The sequence below is a fragment of the Motacilla alba genome, chromosome 2 (assembly GCF_015832195.1).
Source record: "Motacilla alba alba isolate MOTALB_02 chromosome 2, Motacilla_alba_V1.0_pri, whole genome shotgun sequence".
NCBI lineage: Eukaryota > Metazoa > Chordata > Aves > Passeriformes > Motacillidae > Motacilla > Motacilla alba.
This window is the reverse complement of record NC_052017.1, coordinates 68364320-68385966: the sequence shown is the minus strand read 5'-3', so window position 1 is coordinate 68385966 and position 21647 is coordinate 68364320. Positions and strand designations below refer to the sequence as shown.

At 47.5% G+C, this 21647-nt stretch overlaps 1 protein-coding gene across 2 annotated transcripts; it reads right to left on the bottom strand.

Moving 5' to 3' along the window:
* Positions 1-2337: 2337 nt before the first annotated feature.
* IRF4 (interferon regulatory factor 4) lies at positions 2338-17953 on the bottom strand. Of its 2 annotated transcripts, none has more exons than XM_038129501.1 (9): positions 17804-17953; positions 15920-16217; positions 15270-15456; positions 14416-14504; positions 13730-13871; positions 11842-11949; positions 10110-10463; positions 6102-6214; positions 2338-4177 (listed from the first exon to the last, which is right to left on the bottom strand). In XM_038129501.1, the coding sequence occupies exons 2-9, from the start codon at positions 16121-16123 to the stop codon at positions 4034-4036; spliced, it is 1341 nt and encodes a 446-aa protein (XP_037985429.1). In that variant the 5' UTR covers positions 16124-16217; positions 17804-17953; the 3' UTR covers positions 2338-4033. The 2 variants fall into 2 exon arrangements, with proteins under 2 accessions (XP_037985429.1, XP_037985430.1); XM_038129502.1 differs by having other exon boundaries at positions 15920-16214; positions 17804-17937.
* Positions 17954-21647: the final 3694 nt, after the last annotated feature.

Sequence of the window (21647 nt, the reverse complement as noted above, 5' to 3'; positions counted from 1 at the left end):
TTGCCTGCCTGCTGCTACCAGCGAACACACAGCTTAGGGGGCCCCTGGGGACTCCCCGGGGGCCCCCTCAAACAAACTGCAACATCCAACCCCAGAAGCAAGTCATCTAGCCTGCTTTTCAGTTTCTACTTGGTCACAGGTGATTGCCTTTTCCTATTGCCAGTTGCCAAAAGAACGACGACAACCCATCCAGTCAGTGTGTTCGTAAGTTATTTAACATCTATCGCTACAAGAGTCTTATTCTGAGACACCGAAGTTAGCTCCTCCTTCACTGTCATTTCAGTCAGGGCATGGAGCATTCTACAGGCATTGGGCCAGCTGGCTCCTGAAGCCCAGCAGTGGAGCTGGTTGTGGGTCACAGTGGATGTGACCGCTCCTCTGGGATGCAACAAGGATGTGCTCACCTGACTACACACTTGAAATTTAAGTGCTGGAATGGCTGCACACAGCTACCTCACAACTACCCTGAGTCACAAGGACCTGCTGATATCTCTTCAGAGCCAACCAAACTCATAACCATCAAATCAAAAATCAGTAGCTCTCAGCCTACTACCAGCCAGATCAGAGTTCAGATAAAAACCACTCTGTCAATCTTTATTATCTTTCCATCCAAGTTCATCTAAATTTGACACACAGTTCTGCCTGGGAAAGGAGATACGATTGTTTCAATCTGCTTGGCCTTTCTGGTGAGTGCTCTTTCTCTTTCTCTCTTCCCTCCTCCTTCCTCCCCCCTGCCTCTCGACAAGTACACACAGACAGTGATCTGAGAGCGTGCAAGAGAAAATGCTTTACTTTTTCCTGAAAGCCCTGTGCCGAGGGTGGTGTTTCCCCACCTCCACGCTGCTGACAAACGCTGATGTAAACACCATGAATATGCCCGTCTAAAAGGCCACAGGGGTTTTCACGTGAATCCTGCGTTTTTTCCACAAAACCCATTACACTGTACTTCAGCTTAAAATATATCTCCTTGTTTCTGGTTAACCTACAACCCCTCTAAGGCTAATACAGTTTACAGACAAACTACTCAGCAGAACCAAATTTGGAATATAGGTGCTTCTCTGCTACAAAATCCTTTCAAGAAACGGTTGCAACTGTGGCTGTATTAAAATCAAAAAAACCAATACTGACACAAAAAAAACGTTTGAAACAAAACCAAACAGCTATGCCTTCAGTGTTGACAGGAGTAAAACATGTCATTTACAACGCCACCGAAAACATAACAGGAAGGAAGCAGACCTCAGAAACTATAAACAGAATTTAACAGAGGTAGGAAGTACCTCAAATGCTTTCATGTAGTGACTGTAAAAAAGATACTAAAAGGAGAAAATGTTTCCAGGTTTTTTTCTTGTTTGCTTTTTGGTTTTTCCCCACTTTAGGTATTCATAGTTATTTTGAACAGTAAGAAATGGCTACAAAAGTAAAAGCAGCTTTAAGTTGCAAAACAATTTATGGTACAAATAACAGCTTGATTTTCCTTCCACTCACCCCCCCTGCACCATTCCTCCAAGCAAGTTGGGTTTGGCCAGAAATTAGATGGTTCTCCTCTCATTCTTCTCCCTCCCTGCCTCCCTCCCCGCTTCTCCACAGCTGCTGGCTGTAAATTATGCTACTTCAAGGAAAATCATGAAAAGCACATTCCAAAGCCAGAAATTATAATGCACCTTGATAGTCAATAGGAGTCTGCAGAAAAAGATAAAATACTCTCCTCCCTTCTTCAGACACTTTACAGATCTCGTGACTGTATTATTTCACACCTTGCTTGCTCTGTAAGCTCCTGCACCCAAAAACCCTTCAGGACCCTGATTTCCAACAAAGAGGGGCTACCTGGTGAACTCCCTCCCATTTGCAACTTCACTACTTTGGTTCACTTTACCATCCTCCTTTTTACCCTTTCCTAGCTTTACTCACTTTAAAGTGCACTGGAAACTCTAACAACCAGGAACTAAGTGGCAGTCAGAAGATCCCAACATGCTGGACTGGGCAGCATGAGAGTACCAGCCTAGTCCCCAGCCCAAGAAGCCCTGGAGGGGCAGGAGCAGAGCATGGCAGCACCAGATCCCCAACTGCAGGGGCTCTGCTGCACTGTCCATGGACCTGGAAACCAACAGCTGAAGGGGAACCTCCCTATTTTCCCTTTTTCTGCTACCTGTGGCTAATATTGCAGACATTTCCGTAAACAAAAATCCTTACCTTTTGACCTTTCTCTGCACTTTTGGCTCAGAGCAGAGTTCCCCATAGACAGCCAGCAGCACTGCCCAGGTTCACAGTGCAGAACCACATGCGTTAGATTTGTCCCACTACTGAAAACAACACATACGCACTGAGTTGGTAGGGAAATAGAACTTTATTCCAAGACGTGAGCTGAAACAATGAGCAAATGAAGCAACAACCACTAGAAAAAAAGTGAAAAACACATCAAATATTTGTATTGTACCAGTTAAGTTTGAACACAGAGTCCCTTTCAGTAAAATGTATGCGCAGGACAAAAGCACGTGCGAATCTCAGATGGTCACCTAGAGCATTGCTTTTAATGTCTAAGAAAGAGGTCTCCCCTACAAAAATCTTTAAGCCAGGAAAAAAAACCCCTCAAGTAACAAAGTAGAAATGATCTGTTCGTTCTGCTTGGCACTGTGGAGAAGGAGGGGGATAATATATCCCAAAAGAGTATGCATCTTTAAGATGTATAAATTCAAAGTCCCTAACACAAGTCTGCTGCCAGACCAAGTACCGTTTTTTCTTCCTCATTTAGGAAGTCAAGTGAAGTATGTCTGCTAAGCACAGGGGGATCATGTTCTGGAGTGAAAGCTGCTAAGACCACATGGTCTGCCTGCCAGCAAGGAAACTTCACTGAACACACACACCCATCAGACCTCTCTGTCTTTCTCACAGCACCTTACCACTGAAAGCTGCAAACTGCATGAAATTCTGCAAACATTCAAACAAGTATTTCCTTGACTGCCTTAGTACAGAAGGCTAAATGCTGCTCTCCTTGAGCTCTCCCTTCACATTCATTTCAGTACCACTGGAAGAAAGCTGCAAGTGCACACAGACAGCAGAGTTGGCTCTGTGTAAGTCCCGGGTTGTGGTTATTTTAACCTGGCTTATGTATGTGACATCAAAAAGGGGTAGCTGGACCATTTATGTGCTATTTGCAAGGTCTGCAAACTTAATTCTAATGCATACATACATACATACATACGTACATATCTATGTGTATGTATAATGCATGCATAGTAGCTTACAATTATAAGAAAAATGCAATTTATTTATAAACCTGCTCTTTGGGACTCCAGAATTTTAGTGGTTAATCCACTAAATTCAAGGGTAATATGAGTTGAACGGTCACTCTTCTTAACACAGTACTATAAATGCATTACTTTAGAAAATGCTATCTTGGAGGCTAATCCAATAACAACAATGGCAGCAACAAAAGTAATTGTCAGGACAAGTGCCAGTCAGGCATTAAAAAAATACGTCTCTGAAGAATTGCATTGTTTTCAAAAAATACACTGAAATATTCTATACAAGAATATAGGCATCACACTTATGAATCTAAATTTATAACCACGTACATGTATTAGCTATTCTCAATAAACCGTCTACATTTGCTACCCAGCTACAGTAGCTACAGTTTCAAATTGGGAACACCGCAAATTTATGTACTTTCCCTGAGATCAGTAATCCAAAATAAATAGCCCTGCAAAGGTAACAGTGTAAACTCTGGATTTAAGTCTTCGGTAAGGATCAGTCCTCAAAAGCCAAGAACATTAAGCAAACGTAAACACAGCAATCATTTTGTCAGTTTCCAGTTAATTCTCAGCAACAGTGGAACCCCACGTGAGACATAGCATCCAAATGTTGAAGACCCATCAATTTTATTGTACAATACAGTTGTCCTAGTTGCTCACTTTCCTATCATTGTACCCCTGAACACAACCAGCTGGGATTGTGGATGTCCAAATCGTGACCCAGATCTGCTCTTCCACTCTGCACAATCTTTACAGTGCCTTTAAAACCACTCCTTCTGAGTTTCTTACTCTTGAATAGAGGAATGGCGAATAGATCTGTGATAATCCTCTGGACTAGTCACAAGTTCTGGTAAATCATAGCCTCTCAGCAGATGTCCACTGTTTTGTTGAGCAAAGTAATACAGCTGCCTGGCAAACACTGGTTCAACCTTAAGAACAGACAAAGTATTAATCAGACATGTGACAAAACTTCACGCTCCTCATCTTAGTTATTCAGGGTGGTTTTAATTTAAAAACAAGTTGGGGCAGAAAAATTCTGCCTACCAGAATGGGAATACAATTTCAGTGGTTTCACTAATCTCTGTTTTAAACTAGGTCTTGCATAGCTCTGCTGCCAAGTGTCTCACTACCTGCACACACTCCTTACCTTCACCACCTTCATTATAAGGGACCGTAGCAGTGACACAAATGATGTATCAAAAATTGCAGTCTCTTAGCCAGCCTCAGGCTGTGAGCAATGCCCACAGGACACATATGCCCACCGCCACTCCAAGTGTTTAAACACAGGTTGAACATGCCAAAATTCTTGTCTGCACTGCAAAGTACTTTGAGGACTTCACTTGAAATGCTGGAGTCCTCAGGTAGGCTGAGATGTGTCACCAAATGACTGTGTCTGAAGTTAGATTTCAACCTAACATTTTATATTACTTTTGTTTCTGTTCATTCAAGCTCTGATGAGAAATTTGTTCAACCACCAAGTAGGATTTTTATGAGTTAACACTGCCTTCACTTCTGTCCCTTCAGAAACCACCACTCCCTCTCAGGGCTTTGGGCTCTGACTGTAAATATTTGAGCTGTACATGAGAACAAACATCTGAAGCTCTCCTTACTCTCAGTGAAGGACAAGCTGGATGACCCTTGTCCACAACCCTCTCCTGCTGGTCAGCCAATCCCTCCATATTAAAAGACACAGGCACTGTTTTGGAGCAAATAAATGCTAAGGTGGAGATGGGAAGGCAGTGGGACAGGTGCCCCAGGCAGCTTTCAGTGCACAATTGATGGTAGAGTCCCACCAGCCCACAAGCCAGGACAGATCAAGAGGATGAGCAGACTGAGAAATTGGCAAAGGGGAAGCAAAGGTCTGGAAAGAGCAGGAGGTAGAGGCTCACAGAGAAGATACCAGGACAAGAGATGGATAAGGGGGCTGGAGGGAGGATGCGATGAAGCAGGGATGGAAGGCTGGAAAGCCAAAAAAAGAATGGGAAAAAGTTGAAGGAGAGTCAGGGATGGGCAACTAGTCATTGCACAGCTCAGGATGGATTTGTGAGCTTCTCAACTTCCACCCCAGAGATCTGCCAGGCAGCAGTGTGGCAGCACAAAAACTACACAGCTAAGCAGAGGCCACAGCTTATGGCAGAAATCTGACTTGGCACCCATCCTGCTACTGAAGGGGCTTTTGAAAAATTTAAAAGAGACACCAGTTTTCTTCTCAAGGATGCAGTTAAGTGAAGCCCTGCCACTAATGTGAGCACTACTACCTCTCTTGTGGTTTTATGGGCCAATACAACCAATTCAGAAAGTATCTGGTCTCAGTCTCCACCATCACCCTCTCTCAGAGAACATCCCGAAACAGCAGCTTTGAGTGTGTGTGAATTGAGGTCAGCCAGCCCATGAGCCTGACAGCTACTGAACCCTGAAGCTGCACAGGCAGCCCCTGCATCCCATCAAGGGCTGAGGCCCTTGAGATGCAGCCTGGGATTCTGGGGCATCTTCAGGTGCAGTGGGTGTAAAAGCACCATATCCTGCAGTGGCCAGGCAGCCCAAGCAGCTGCACAAGTGGACTGCTAGCAGTAACAGCACAGCCCAGCATTTCCAGGTACATTCCAGCTTTAGATGGGATTTGCAACAGATCACAAAATGCTCTGTAGAGAGGGAAAATCAGGTGCTCTGCCCTAATGAGGGCTTCCAGTCAGTCCCTGGTAGATCTGGGGATTAAACCTTGCTCTGGAAAGTGCTGCATCTTCAACAATTTACTACCTCACTCATAATCTACATGAGGCACAATAGCCTGACTGGCAGATTCATATCCTCCAAGGAGTGTGCTTGTTTAGGTAAGGCAGAAATCCTACTTACATGGGCTGTAATTAGTTTCCTCTGCCTCTGTGGATCTGGAAATTCCTCCCCAAAGCACAGAGCGACCTGATATCTCGGCAGCTGACGTCCATGGTGAGCAAAGGCTTGCAGCTCTGGGAAGAGAGAAAGTACCGTGCTGTGGAATAATCAGGGGAGATAGGCAAGCACCACACAGCTACTCACTCACTCCCACCACCAGCATGGGAGAGAAAAACAGAATGGCAAAAGGCAAAAAAAAATTGTGGGTTAAGATAGACAGTTTAATGGGTAAAAAGAAACAAACAAAGAAGACAAAACAAAGAAAAACAAGTGATGGAAAAAGCAATCACTCATGACTGGCTGATCTACACACAGCCAGCGCCCAACCAACAGCAACCTCTGGCAAATTCCCCCATGCCTTGTTTTACTGCAGAACACAAGGTCATATAGAATGGAATATCCCTCAGCTGGGACTGTTGAAGCCCTGACTGTACCCCCTCCCGGACTCTTGTCCACCCCAGACTGCAGCCTGTGAGGGCAGAGTGAGACAAGGAGAAAGCCTTGACATTGTGCTTGCACTGTTCAACATCAGCTGAATTGTCCCCGTGTTATCAACACTGTTTAGGTCACAAATCCAAACTACAGCACCACAAGGACTGCTATGATGAAAATTAACCCTGCTCCAGTCAAAACCAGTACAGGCCAGTAAGACAGACTTTGTGAATGACCTTGGAGCACAGTGGAGAAGATAAAGTAACTCCAGAGGTTGATGAGAGAGGTCAGCAAAAAGACAAAAGGTAAGCAAACTCCACTGAGTTTGGAGATCAGGAGGAGCTGGTTACAACACTCTGACTTTTTGGTTCTTACTTTGTCTCACAATTAATTTCATATGCACAAGCCAAGATATCTTCCAGTTTTTACTTCTATGGGACTCTGGCAGCAGAACCCCTGGAGCAGACGCTACTGGTACCATTCAAGGGAACCATTCAAGCAGATGCACAAGAGCAGCACTGTAATGGCTTGGTAGTGCCAGAGATACAAAATACTGCCAGGCACAAAAATCAGCCACAGCCAGACTGTGACAGAGGTAAGGTCACTGTCACACTGAAGTAAGGAAGGGGAAAGGGCTCTACTTCAGCCATGTACCGAGCCAGCAAAAGAGCCTTCAGTGTCTTTTGTGCCCCTGCACTCTCTTTGCTAACCCACAACCTTGTGCAAAGTGAAATGATGAAATATTATTCTAATAGTCAGTGTCCCCTATGAAGTGTAGCAGGGGAGGCCTTTATAAGGTACTTCCACTCAGACCAAAATCTCCAGTGTTGTGGACCAAATGTTGCTGTTTTGACACTGCACTTCCATCCAGAAAAGAGAAAATTCAATCTAACACAATATCCTTGCTAAAGTGTGCGTTAAGTGCTGTGTTTCTACACAGCTGATAGGTAGATATTCCATTTCAATTTATAACCCTGTCCATGCTTTTTGGAAAAAGCTGCAATTAATATTAAAGCCAATGTATTATAATGAAGTACCCTCCTTGCTAGAAAGGGAAAGGAGAGCCTTTGAACTTGACATGACAAATGCATCTTTTCCCAAAATACACCCTTGCCATTCCTATTCTAACTGCAAGCTTTTCAGACCAAGGTGTGGATTCAGTGGCTATCACAAAAGCATCCCAACCCTGGCTTGGACTACTACTCTTACTGAGAGGGCCAGTAAAACAAGTAAAACAATGGGCAGCTCACTTAAAACATGGAGTAAAATGTAGCTTTCCCCAAAGTCTCCCCAAAAAACCCTGAAACGTGCCATGAGCTTTCTGGGGATAAGGCAAGAAAGAAGAGATATTTTCCATGGGACTCTACTTCCCTCTGTGCTGCTACAGGACAAAGAAGGAGGATCCACCCAAGGCTAATCCAGCTCATGTGCAACTTCTTTCAACTTCCTCTTTCCCTTGTTTTACTTGGCCTCAGCAATTCTCCAAATCCTGAGTACCAGTGGAGTGCCCATAGCACAGACCTGGAGAAGAAAGCCCTTTCTTTCCCACCACCAGGATAATCATGGTTTGAGTTCAGCCCTGCGCTTCTCCAAAACCTTCCACTCGCTCTGTCTTCCCTTCCAGGCCCAAGTGCACCATCCAACACCAAAGGGCTCCCATGTGCCTCCCCAAACCTTTCCCACCTCCTGATCCTCCTGCTCCAGCTGCCACTCCTTCTGTCCCACCAACTGTTCTCTGGCTGCCACCCTCACGCTCCAAGCTCTCTTCCTCTGTTCTTCCCCTCTCCAGCCAGCCCAATTTACAACAATTACAATGCATCTATCTCTCTCCACAGAGACCATTCTCCTGGTTTCTGATTGACTGCCCTATTTCAGCTTGCTCAGCTGCAGAGGCTTCTCAGCACAGGCCCCAATTCTCCAGTGCAGTTTGCATTGTAGGGTTCAGCTCCTCAGTGGTTTCCCAAGAGCTGTGGCTGGTTCATAGCAGTTCTGCATCTGTCCCTTTCTCTGCTGCTCATGATTCCCTCTCCTGGCAGAGAACATCTGCCTCTCTTCCCAGGGGAGTCCCAGTTTCCCAGCATAGGGGAATCCCTGAGCTGGCTTGCAGGCTGGAACCTCAGCACATTGAATTAACACAGCAGATGTGTCAGGCCCATGGCAAGTCACTTCCAAACTTCACTGAGCATCATCACATGCAAAAACTCACTTTGCACACGCCACAGACTGTGACTGCAACCACACACTTGGGTTTGCACAGGCACTGGTGCATAAGTAATTTAGGAGGGGTGAAAAATAACTATTGCTTGAGCTTATCTTTGGGGTTAGGTGTCTAAAAAGAGATGTCCTGTCAACCATTTGGAAGAACCCAGATCACATCTAAAAAACCACCTGAGAAAAGGGAAAGGGATTTCCAAAACCATCACCAGGCGCAGAATTATACATTTTTAAATTAGCATGTGATTGAAGCCCAACCCAATGCCTGACCTCAAATTCCCCTTTCTAACTGTCAATTCTCACATCTATATAAGATTTCTCTCTTTAAATGCAATTTTTTCTTGGCCGTTTCTCTAGGACAGCGTATCAACCTTGGAATATAAAGTATGCTAAAACTGATGATTTGGATTTCATTTGCTGGGTTTTTTTTAAATTTTGCAAGGCATTATTCCCCTGAGAGTGTCATGCCAGTGCTGGTGCCCTGTTCTAGTAATGAAACATACCAAACCATAGCAACTTAGTTCACCTCTAAGTGATGCCAGAAATATCCAGAAAGGACCAATATCTATTCCTGCTGCCCAAGCCGTCCTCTGGGACAATGACCATCTCCCACCACTTCCTCTGACTGGACAGCTCTCCTCTCTCTTACTGTGCAGGTGTGCTGGGAAGTGGGGTTGAAGCTTTGTCCCTTCCCTTCATGGGCTGTCCTAAAGCACTCCCCTGCTCCCTCTGCACTGCCTTGTGCAAAATGAGAGCTTTCCAGAGAGCTCTGGTGAGATACGCACCTCTTTGCTCAGAATATTAGGCAGTCCTGAAATTCCAGAGTTTGTGAAACCCTTTTGAATTCCTAGATATCCTTTAGACACTGGCACAGACTGAAAAGAAGGCTTGCTACTGAAATTTGTATACTCTGGGCAAGACCTCAGGCTCTCTCTGGGTCAGGCTGAGAGGAGTGCAGGTGCAGACCACAGACCTATCCAGGACTTAGATTAGTAAATCCAAGATGAGGATCCAGTTTTCTGTGTCAATTTATGGAAAAACGATTTTGCTATGTTCCTCCTTATGCTTCATATAGAAATGAGAGAGATTGGGTGTCACCAGCTGAGCCTCAGTTGACTCCTGCTGGTCTGTGCAGGGGCATTATATGTGCAGAGAGCAGAAATTTATAGAATTACTCAGGATTCAAGCACCCCTTGCCTGCATTTGCCCAGAAGTATCAAGGGGCAATTCTCACTTAAATAAAAAGAACACTCCCATAAGGCTGATTTGGACTGTGCCCAGGTGACATTTCCAAAAGGGTATCAAAGCCATAGTGGGAATTACCTTCTAAAAAGCGCTGAGTATCAAAGAGCTTGCACGTTTGGTCCCGCTCCAGCTTGTTGGGTCGGTCACTGCAGAGCGCCATTGGCCCATCCCAGTAGATCCTGCTTTGGCAAAGTCTCTTAGCGTAGAGGCCATCAGGTGCCATCCATAGAATTACTCCTCGTTCCAGGTGGCTCAGTAGTTTCTCTATGTTCTTCCTCTGGCCATTATCCTCTGGATAAGGGAAGATAACTTGGTCCAGGCTGCTGACCTCGTAGCTTTGGCCGTGGGATATCCTACAGCCTTCAGGACTGGAAGTTGTCACCTCCTTCACCAGTATTTCACGGTAGTATAAGCAGATGTGGAGTCGGCAGTCTACAAGGAGAAACAAACAGGCAAACGAAAACAATCACTGTGATAAATTAGTATGGATGTTTAATGTTTCAGATCTGTGCTAAGCCCAAGAGACAAGTTTGCATAAGATTTCTGAGCCCAGTGGTCAGCGCCACTCAGAAGGTCGTATTAGTTAAAAAAATAAAAAGAATATAAATACTAAATTTTTTGGGGCACAGTAGCATTAATGCTCTCTCATTAAAAGGGCTACTGATGCGTGGGAATTTGGTAGGAACTAAAATCCCACCAAGTTCACATTTCCATTTAAAAAGAAAAATCTGCACAGAAAAAGTTGATGTTGGTCACATTTTCCAAGTTCACGTCACAATTAAACCCACCGGCTCAGAACACTTCCTCAGATTTAACAAGGAAGTAGCTGTGTTTCCCCCCAGACTTTGCATAGAAAAGGCTTCTGCACAGGGGACCTGCAAACTGCACTCAGCTGCCTGGAGAGAAGCAACTGCTGGCTCCAGCTCCAATAGGGCTGTACCCAAAATCCCCTGCCTTGCTTTCAAATGGCCATTTGGTCCAGCTGGCTGACTCCTACGAATTCACACAGCACTGAATATATATATATATATATATATGTGAATATATATATGTGTATATATATATATATATATATATATATATAGTACATAGATGTGTGTACAATGTATGTTCACATACACACACAAGGACACACACATCTACACACCCACACTGACCCTGACTCAGGGCAGAACAATCCCACTTAAGAAACCCACCAAGCAGCACTTTACAGGTCTATCCATTATTTCCCTGAAAAGCACAACCCCACGCCTTTTCCCAGAATTACTTAGAAAGTTCTCCAGCACCCAGACATCTGCAAACCTGGCTGAAATAACTTCCCTTTTCTTTCCTGAATGTATTTTTTTCCCCCCATCAGGAATAACAAAGCAGAGCAAAGCCAGATGGCACCAAAAGGAGCACTTCAAGGTAACCAGGTTAACACCAGTTTTGGGGGGGGGGGGGGGGGTGGTGGCTCCTCCCAAATGAAAACCTGAGCCTTAAGTCACTGACACTCCTAAACTGCCAAACGCCCCTGGGAAGGCCTGATTTGGTGTCTCACCAAAGCAACCCAGCACTAACACCACAAGCCAGCAAAGCACTTCCATAAGTTTTAACCACCTCCATCCCTTGGAGCTGGGGCTGGAAGTGCTTAAGTAGCCTGGAAAACAGACTTACAACCATACAGCCAAATTCATTCATTCATTAAAAAGGATTCACTTTCTTTTTTTTTTTTCTTCTTTAATTTGAAAGAAGAGATGGTGCCTGGGCAAGTCAGAAGTGGGAGTCTCTTGTCAGGCTCCCCAGAAGTCCGGGGGGTTATGGACCTTACCTGACAGAGCGAGGGCTTCACCAGACCTTATGCTTGGCTCAATCGGGATGCCAGGAGTCTGGGACTCAGGAGGAGCACAAGCATAAAAGGTTCCTGTCACCTGACAACCTGTTTTCACAAACAAAAGTCAGTGACAGAGGCCTAAATCCTAAAGAAAAAGCTAGGGCAGAGATCACAGCAATGCAAAAGTGAGTTTTCCTGGGCCCCAACAGGAACTCTCTCTCTTTCCCCTTCTTCTTAAAAAGGTCCTATTTCCTAATTCCTCTGGGTAGGCCAACTCTACCAATCACTCCAGATGTTACCTGGACTATATTTTCAATTGGGTCTGCATGAAATAGTCCCTTAGTGTTTCTATATTCCTCCTAGTCCTTTTCCTTAGTTAACATGTTATTCCATTAAAGAAATAATTTACATTTTTAACTAGACTACAGTGCTCTTAAAAGTCACCTGCATGAAACAATTCATATTTCCAAAAAACTTTACTAATGAAGGGTATAACAATAAAGCTGGGATTAACACTGTTTAAATGTAGGTGAAGAAATATGTGCAGCAGAAGACTATTAGGGTTTTATTAGCAAAACTACTATTTAGAACTACTAAACTGTTCCAACAAATGCCTTTGAGTAAGTGGATTATACCATGGACAACTGATGTTTTTCCTCTGCTTCTTAATAGCAATAAAAGTCTTTGGAGGATGATGCAAGTGACTTGCAGACAAGAAAGCATTACCTTTCCCAGTGGCAAAACTCACCACAATCAGGACCTGGAGTAACTGGGATAAAAAACACCCACATCTCTTGATGCATTTTATAGCCCAGTGAGAAACACAGTATCAACCACTAACAACAGCCTACAAATTCAGCAAAGGATCCAAAGGATCCAAACGTGTGCAAGTGCTGCAGAAGATGTACTTCAGGGCAGAGCTCATTCTGATACCTTGATTTTTTTTTTTTATTAGCAAATAACTCAACTAAAGATCAAAACATTCTGCCTAGTAATTCCAATATACTGCCAGCAAAAGTTCCAGTGCACTGAGTATTTACTTTTTAGCAGATCCAAAGACTTCTCTGCATCAAAACCGGGAGAGAGCTGTCCTCTGAAAATATAGCACCTACTCCAAGATCCTTTCTTGCTTCCCATCCTTTCCTGCCCTTCAGAACCAGGTGGTTCTCATCACAAAGCAAATGCCTGCATCCTCAGGTGAGTTACCCTGCAAGGGTCTACAGCACACAGTTCCCTTTCTCTTATGTTTTATTCCCTGCAAGCTTCAGCACTGCCAATTTTCACAATTTGGACTTTTTCCTACAGATGCAAAGCTTTGAAAGCCATGACTGTGTTAGGCTCTGGTACTGCGAGATTTTTGGGGAAGGAAACATTCCTTTATTCTGCTTCTGCTGTACCAGCCCCAAGAGAGTCTCAATCCATGACAAGTTGTCCCACTGCCACAGCACTAAAATAAAGTAATAATTTCAGCTTTCCCCTAGGGAGAATAATGTCAGTCTAAACCACAAGGCTGGAGGGAAAACCTCACTGGTGTGTGCCTCAAAAAGTCCAAAATCAGAGAAAAAAGCTAAAGAACATATGTTCCCATTTGGGGTTTTTGTGAGGGCTGGTTGCCTTCTTTATTGCTCAGGGCTTTTGAGACAGCTGAGGACTTTTGGGGGCTGATTTCTATCAATGCAGAGAACGGCACAGCCCACACACCACACATACAGTGGCAGCGGATGCAAGAGCCAGGACAAAGGTGGGTCCCTTTCAAGGGAAGCCAGCACTCCTGTACATCCACATCGGCTAATTCCGATCAAAGCCACAAATAATAAGCCTGATGAATCTGGGGTTTCTCCAGGCGACCAGCCTCAGCAACCAGTCCTGAGCAGGGGTGCCTTACCATTTTCACAGCCGGGCCCTTGCCAGTGATGACCGCGAGCGGCGAAGGGGATGCTGGTGCACTGGTACGGAATGTCAGGATGCGGCTGCTCCGGGGCAAACTCCCTCCAGTTCCGTTCATGGGGCACCATGTAGTTCGGTACCTATTCAATTTAATGAGGTATTCTTTCAGTAGGCAGCTGTCAGAACTAATGCTATGCATTGCATCAGCTTTCTCATCTCAGCTCCTTGATTTTCCCTGCCAAAGCCCATGGAGGTCTGAGCTGTGCCCAGGCTACGCGGATGGCACTTGGCCACCACCACCAATGAGGCTTTCAAATGAGTTTCTCACCACTGGTGTAAATAATAAGAGGAGTGGAATAACAAAAGGCAGTCAAAGCACTGCTGGTAAATGTCTGCTTGAAAGAGCAAGGCTTCATTGGGTGCTCGCATTCTGGCACCAAGAGAATGGCAGTGCACTAGGAACTGCTGTCCAACAGAAAAGAGCTATTACTCTGGGATAAACAACACCAAGGGAAATCAACTGCCCTGTGGCCTCATCTGACATTAGAAAAGTTGCTTCTCAATTTCTCAGTTCTCATAATGAAGTTTCTTCACAGGGAGAACCTGAGAGCCCCACAAGCAAGGACAGACAATTGTGCTGCTCAGCGTAGAGGCACCAATGAAAACACTCAACTAATGCCATACCTGGGATGGTAGTGCAGTGTAAGGAGATGTTATTGGAAAGGGATGGTTCATCATCAATGGCTGTTCCTCCATGCTGATCTGTTTTGCACCTGTGCTCACCAGAGGGATGAAAATAAATTACGTCAACCAGATCTTAAGGAAATCCAAAATCCGCACAATAAAGACAAATCCATACAACCTGCCACTGAACAGAGAGAGGACCAAAATGCCTTCCAGTGCCCACTTGGGACTGGATTCCCTGGCCCCCCTTGTCCTGCTGGGTTCTGCAGTGCCCCACAGCACAGTGTGTCCCCTAGTGCACAATGATGCCAAGCCTTTGCCTCTCACAAGCCCTGCCTGGCACTGGGGCCTTCCTGGAGAGCAGGCATGGCCCCACCCCTGCCCTGGAGGCTGCAGGCTGGGCATCCCTCACTTCCAGCTCTTTCCACCCAAGGCAGTTACCTACTGTCTGCCCCAAAATTGCTCTTCCCTGTATTCAGAACCTAGATCCAGCATGCAATTTTTTTTTTTTTTTTTTTTTTTGCCTGTCCCTTGAGCCGCCTGCTTGGCTCTCACTACACAGAACTGGCAGGGAGGCTCCAGCTAAAAGAGCAATTCCTCCAGTGATGTGCAGGCGCCTGTCTGCATCTTCCTGCAGGGGCTCCCTTTCAGTGCTCCAACTCAAACGCCAGCAGTCCTCCCGCAGACCCAGCCTCTCAAGTCACCAGAACAAGCTGCTCTTGAGCCCTCATTTTGGTCCCTTAAAAGACTTAAAAAGGCTGCAGGGTCATTCCAGAAAAGCACACTTCAGTCCTCATATGCTTGCAACGAGACATATTCACATTCTGTTACACAGGGAATTTGAGATGCTTTACCTTTTTTGGCTCCTTCTGGCACTATTCTGTACACTTTATAGGGATCTGAGATGTCCAGCTGGCTTCTCTCCACCAGTTCTTCAAAGTCATTGCTCTTGTTCAAAGCACACCTTAATCTTGTCTTCCAGGTAGGGGGATCTGGTTTATCAATGCCCTCTCTGAACTTTCCTTTAAAAAGAGCCCAGGCCTGGAAACATTTCACATAATCAAAAGAGCAGGAAAATGGGAAAAAAAAAAAAAGGAAAAAAGAATCAAGTACAAGGCACAATGCTTGAAACAGCATATGTGTGTGTGCTTACATGTGCATGAATTGTTCATGAATTTACTCCCTGCATGTTTAGGCTAAAAAATAGCAGCATGGTAAGGTACAAAAAAACAGTTCAGTGGGCATAAGAAAGGAGAATGAATGTGGAAACAGATGTGCTGTGGTTCCAGAAGCATTTAGCTCCACGCAGAGAACTGGAGAAGGGTGGGCTGTCCCGCAAACACAGGGACACCAGGGCACAGCCAGCTCCACCAGCCAGGCAGTGTCCATCAGCAGCCAACCAGCAGAACCAGCCTGCAGAGGCAGGTGGCAAGGATGGGATGGTGAGGGGCATTCCTCCTGCCCTACCAGTGTTCCGCAATCCCAAGCCCAGGCTGAGCCTTACCTTGAAGAGGGCGGCGTCCTCCTCCCGGTTGTAGTCCTGCTTGCCAGCGTGCTTCCAGGGGATGCGGAAGATGCTCTTCTCGTCGTTCTCCCACACCAGCCCGGGGTACTTGCCGCTGTCTATCTGGTCGATCAGCCACTGGCGGAGTTTCCCATTGCCACAGCTCACTGAGTTCATCCCGCACTCGCCCGGCTCCAAGTTCATGCCACTCGTGTCAGAGGTTGGGCAGGGGGTTTTGGGGTGCCCCACCAAGCTGACCTCTCCACTCACGTCCAAGCACCGGCTCTCTGGGAGGCTGCTGAGGAGGGGCAAATGGGCAGGATGTGGGAAGAGGCCAACCCACAGGTTAAGCTCTGGGCTAAGTCCGCACCAGCGGTGCCCAGTCCCTGATGCCACATGCACCGCACCAAACAGCAGCCATGGTGCACAGTGGGGCCCTGGGGGCCTCGGGAAACACGGTACAGAGCCTCAGGAAACCAGGCACAGCCCCCCACGGCCCTCCCCAGGCACTGCCTGTGCTGCAGACTTTGACAGACTTCCCCCTGTCCCGATACTGTTATGCATGAACAGACATCGCTTGTTGAAATTTTTATTGTGACTTAAGGCACAGCTCCCTTGTCCTGCTGAGAGTTCAACTGGCAGTTTACTTTTCAATCAAACAAGGAAAAAAATTGCATTGAAATAGACTTGCATACGATGGTGCACGTATGTGCTATCAGACATATCACACACATGATTTGGAGGGCTTCACACGCAGCTACAGTTTATATGGCATCTATCTATAACACCAAAGTAGCTTTCACAAGCTCACTTCAGCGAGACACACTTGAACATGTGATGTCCTATACATATCTACCCCTCCAACTGCTCCCAGCACGCACACATAGCAACATTCAAATCTATACACTGCATATACCTAAAAGTGGAAAGACAGCAGCCCACAGAGCCCGGCATAAGGGCACTTATGTCCCCAGGGACGTGGGAGCTTGCAGCCCACCACACAGAGCCCTAGAGCTGCAGGCAGAGGCGCAGGCGCGCACGGACAGCGGCGCGGCTCCGCAGGGATGGGCACCCGCAGGGAAGGTGCGAACTCCAGGACACCGGCACCAGAGACGGGGACCTGGCGTCTGGTTTGTCTCACCGATCAGGAAAATGCTTGAATGCCCGAAATCTCAGTTTGGTGGGTTCCCACTCTCTATTACATCTAACAAAATTAAGCGATTCCTCACCCAGGAATCTTTGCCTCTACCCACGGAGAGCCTTTCCGAGACCCTTGCCAGACAGGCGCACACTACTGAGGGCAGCCGGGTAGCACCGCTCCGCGCCCCTTACGCGCCTCCGCAGGAGCAGCATCCCCCCGGACACCAAACCCGGTTCCCCGGCATCTCCCTTGCACACGGTGCGTCTGGGGGAATGGGGCGCGTTCGGGACCTCGGCTCCCCAGCGCGCAGCCCATAGGAGCCCGTGCGAAGACCCCAAAAAAGTCACTTCCCCCCTTTCACTGTGCACGAAGCGGATCCCTCCCCCACATTCCCGCGACCCTCCCGAGGGTGGCGGGAACCGGCCGGGCTGGGGGCCGGTGCGCGCCTTCACCTCAGGAGCAGATAACGGGGGGAGTGTTATTTCTTTTGCTTTAAATTAAGAAAAAAAATATAATTGGGGGAGGGGGACGGAATAAAAGGTAAAAAAAGAGAAAGGAAAAAAAAAGGGCAAAGGGCTCGCTCAGGTGCCGACAAGGAGCCACAGGAGAAGTGCCCACCGCGGGACACCGAGGCGCCCGCACCGCCCACCCCGCCTCCCTGCCCGGCCCGCCGGGTGCCGCGGCGGAGCGCTGTGCCCGCCGGGGGCTGGGGGTCCCGGGGGGCTCGGCCGCCCCTCGCTTACCTCTGTCGCGGCGCTGGGAGCGGGCAGGGGCCGCCGGCTGCCGGGCGGCTGCTAAGACGGGGCGCGGAGCGACTGGGCCGACGGCACCGGGAAGTTTCTTTATATGATGGAGGGCGTCGTGCCGGGCGGGGGGGGAGGCGGGCCCGGAGGTGGAGCCGGCGGAGGGGAGGCGAGCTGGAAAACATCTGAGGCAGTGACACATACCCATTGCTGGTAAACACGGTGAGGGCGGGAGGGCGTGCAGCCCGGCGCCCTCCGCGTCCCCGCTGGGTTGGGTTTTTTAAAATCTTTACAGACAGACGCACATACATAAATAGCCCAGGGAAACTCCTACCAGTGAGAGCCGGGCGGCTTTTACTGTAAAGACCCAGCTCGCTACACCCACCAGAATCGTCCTAGACGGCGCCGGCCGGCCCCCCGGGATGCTCGGGGAGACGCGGGGGCATCCGCCCACCAGCCCACGCCGTGCCCGGGGTCGCTACCCCCCGCCGGCACCCTCTGCGACCCAGCCCCTCTTTGCTCGGGCCACAGAGCCGGGATCGCGGAGTGGAATGAGACATACACCCGCCTCCTTTCACCCCCACCAGGGCTCGGGCTCTCCCCGCCCAGCCTACTGCGTGTTTTGCAGCCCAAAAGGTGTGAGCTAGGGGGCAAAGTGGGGGGCACCAGCGGCGCCGGTCCTGGTGGCAGCGAACCCCGACGGGGCGGCAGCCGCCGGAGCAGGGACAGCCACCAGCTCCGGCCGGGAGCGGCTCCCTCCCCGCTGAGCCCAGGGGATGCTGCCTCCGCAAAGCCCATCTTGAGGCGCCAGGGCTGGAGCCCACTGGCTCTCCTGCCTTCAGAGCCTCCTGCCCTAACGTGGTGGGGAGCTGGTAGATGAAGGAGCGAGCTCCGGGCTTGCATGAAAGTCTCTCTTGCCGCCTTTCGGGTTTCAAGCACGTGTGTGGTGCCACGACACTCTGGTTTTGGTCTGTTCTAACGTCCCCAGCGCACATCCATCCACATCCTCTCTGCTGCAACGTCTCAGGTGACAGAATCTGTCACCGCGCTGCGCCGGAGGTTTAGGATATTAATTGCAAATCTTCAACGCCATCTTCTGAAATTTAAATGTAATTATCGCTGCGTTCGGAGGGAGAATTGAGAAGTGCAGGCGTTTTCAGGTATTGGGTTTGTAACACACCATCCATCCTCCAAAAAAAAGCATTGGCAGGGCCAGTATGAAATCCTTTCAGCCATGAGCCAAGGCACCTTTGGAACACTGGAATACCTCTTTGATATTGGAGGTGACCGCTACCATAAATCAAGACAAGTAACCACAGCTTTACCAAAAGGCATCTGAAAGACTTCCTAGAAATCCAATTGCAGTTTGTAGGGTTAAGACTGTGTGGTACTCAGGGTGCCAGATGTAATTTCACCAAGTATAAAATCATCTTGAAATATATCACTGTAAAAGGAGCGCTTCTCATGTCTTCTCTTTTGTGGTTTTTAAACCAGCAAATCTGGGACCAAGGTGATACATGCAGATTGGATCTGCACTAGGTCAAACCCTTAATGAGAAAAATAAAAACCTTCTTTCTCAAACACTGGAAAATATTTTTTTAAAAAATAGTAGCTCTTGTCCAAAGAAATCCATGTATAGATGGAGAGGTAGGTAAGTAGCATGTTAAGAGAAGATAAAGTCACTCATAAAATCCCCCGAGAGTACCTATGTAGGAAATTACCTGGCTGGGTGGTTGGTTGCTTTGTGCAACTAGAACTCTATTAGAAAACTGTCTCCAGTTGCCTAAATGCTAGAGGAGATGATTAAAGCCAGACCCCTACATGCACACTCGTCCTTTGCAAATCAGTCTTCTCATGAGTAAGACATTCTAATCTCATTAGCTTTGCTGACTTCATTACTCAGTGTTTCTGGACATCACCCATTTCCATTTAGGATGGCAAAAATATGTAGGACCACCATTTTGGTCTGCAAAGTAGAAAGCTCTGACCAATAACTCAGCTGTGGTGTCTTCATTAAATGCTGCATCACTGGGTGCTTTTTGCATATCCTAAGAGACTATTGCTCCCTAACCAGCCTTGCTAGTAACACGAACACTCCAGCACCTCACAGCCTGTTCATCCATTTCTGGTGTTTTCCACACCACTGCGAGTGCCTGACTCTTCAAACCTTAGTGAAAAGCCCTGCTGCCTTCATGGAAGTTTTCTGAGTTAATGACTGAAGTCCTCTTGTGAAAATGCTCTTGCTGCTGTTTAACCACGGCAGTCACTGCCGGGCCCCCTGTTTTTCACACTCTTAAGGTCACACTGACTAAAGGCATGCCAGGAAAAGTGACTGTTTCTTTTCAACAGTCTCTAACAAGCCCTCAGTGCACAAAAAGATGGCTTCTGCTTTCACCAAACCCCTCTGAAGTCCCAACTGACTCACCTGGGAATTGCACACAAGGTACAAAAGCAAAGAGAGACAGACGTCATGTCAAAGCAGCTGCCAAGGGCTCTCTGAAGTGGGTCCCTGCAGAAAGGGGCAGTGCAGAGCCATGGAGGACACATATTAAATGCTCTTGCTCCCAGCAGTTTACTCCTCCTTTCCTTCAGGAAGATTTCCCTTCCTTTCTGAGTACAAAGGCTCTCCTGTCTCCCTAAAATACCACTGGGTGAACTCAGTCCTAAAGCCAAACAGGGACCTGTTGTCCCCTGTATGCCTGGGACAATAAGTCTGGCAGCAGAGACCTTTTGAGGACTGTGGCTTGTTCAGGGGCTCTCTCTGCACCAGAGACCGTGAAATCCCCTCGGGCATCAGCACGGGGGAGTTCCACGGTGCAGAAGAGGAACCTGCAGAGGGGAGTGAGGGGCACCCACTCCGTGGCGCTCCTCTGCCCTGGCTGCCCTGGCATTCCATCTGCGCGTGGCTCTGCTGGGAGTTTGCTCATGGGGGCAGCTCCCGGTGCTCAGTAAAGGTCTGGCCCTCTGCACTCTGGCTGCAGCCCAGAGCAGACCCACCAGTGAGCAGGAGCGTGGCAGCAAGCGAGCTCCTTCCCCAGCTCTCCTCTCAAGTGAACACCCTGACCAGGGCTCTTCAGAAACCAAGCAAACCTTGGGTTGAAGCCCTTTGACAAATAACATTGGTAAAGCATTTTTGGGAGTGCATTAAGCCCCTAAAAGTATTTTTTGAAAGCCTGCAGCTACCTGTCTATACCTTTAGGTGTCCCAAAACCTGTTCCCCAAGATGGAGGTTGCTGGTGGCACAGGTTTCTACCGTGGGGTTTTCATCCCTCAGAAGTCCTTGCCAACCCCTGGTTGCAAGTCTCTGTGGAATGATGTCCTCCACTGCCCAAAGCAGCGGCACAACTCAGACCCAAACAGGGGCACTGTTAAAGCCTCCCAACACCACGCTTCAGTCAACAGCCCTGAGGCATGAGGTTGAGTTCAGAAATCATTCGTACATCAGAAATATGTATGTGGATGTAATTGAATGAATTCAGAGGCACTGTGGAAATTCGGGGCAGATTTCTGATTACTTTGGTTTATTCCAGCAAAGCACCTGCTCTGTAAGCAGTCTAACATGGCTCAAACAAAAGCAACAATTTTATTGTTTCTGCATCTTCTTATTATTCTGCATCTTCTATTGTAGCAACTTCAATTTCTGTCATAAGATCTGCCTTCTCGTTTTGGAAGGGTATTTGCAGTTCCTCCATTTAAAATAGTGACTCCTAAAACAGTATTAGTCGGTCATATATTTTCCATAATACTTATTGCAGAGACATTTTAAACTACTAGAAACAAAGCAAACTGGCAAGCATAGCTATGTCTTTCAAACAGAAGAGTCTCACAGCCCAGTTGACATTAT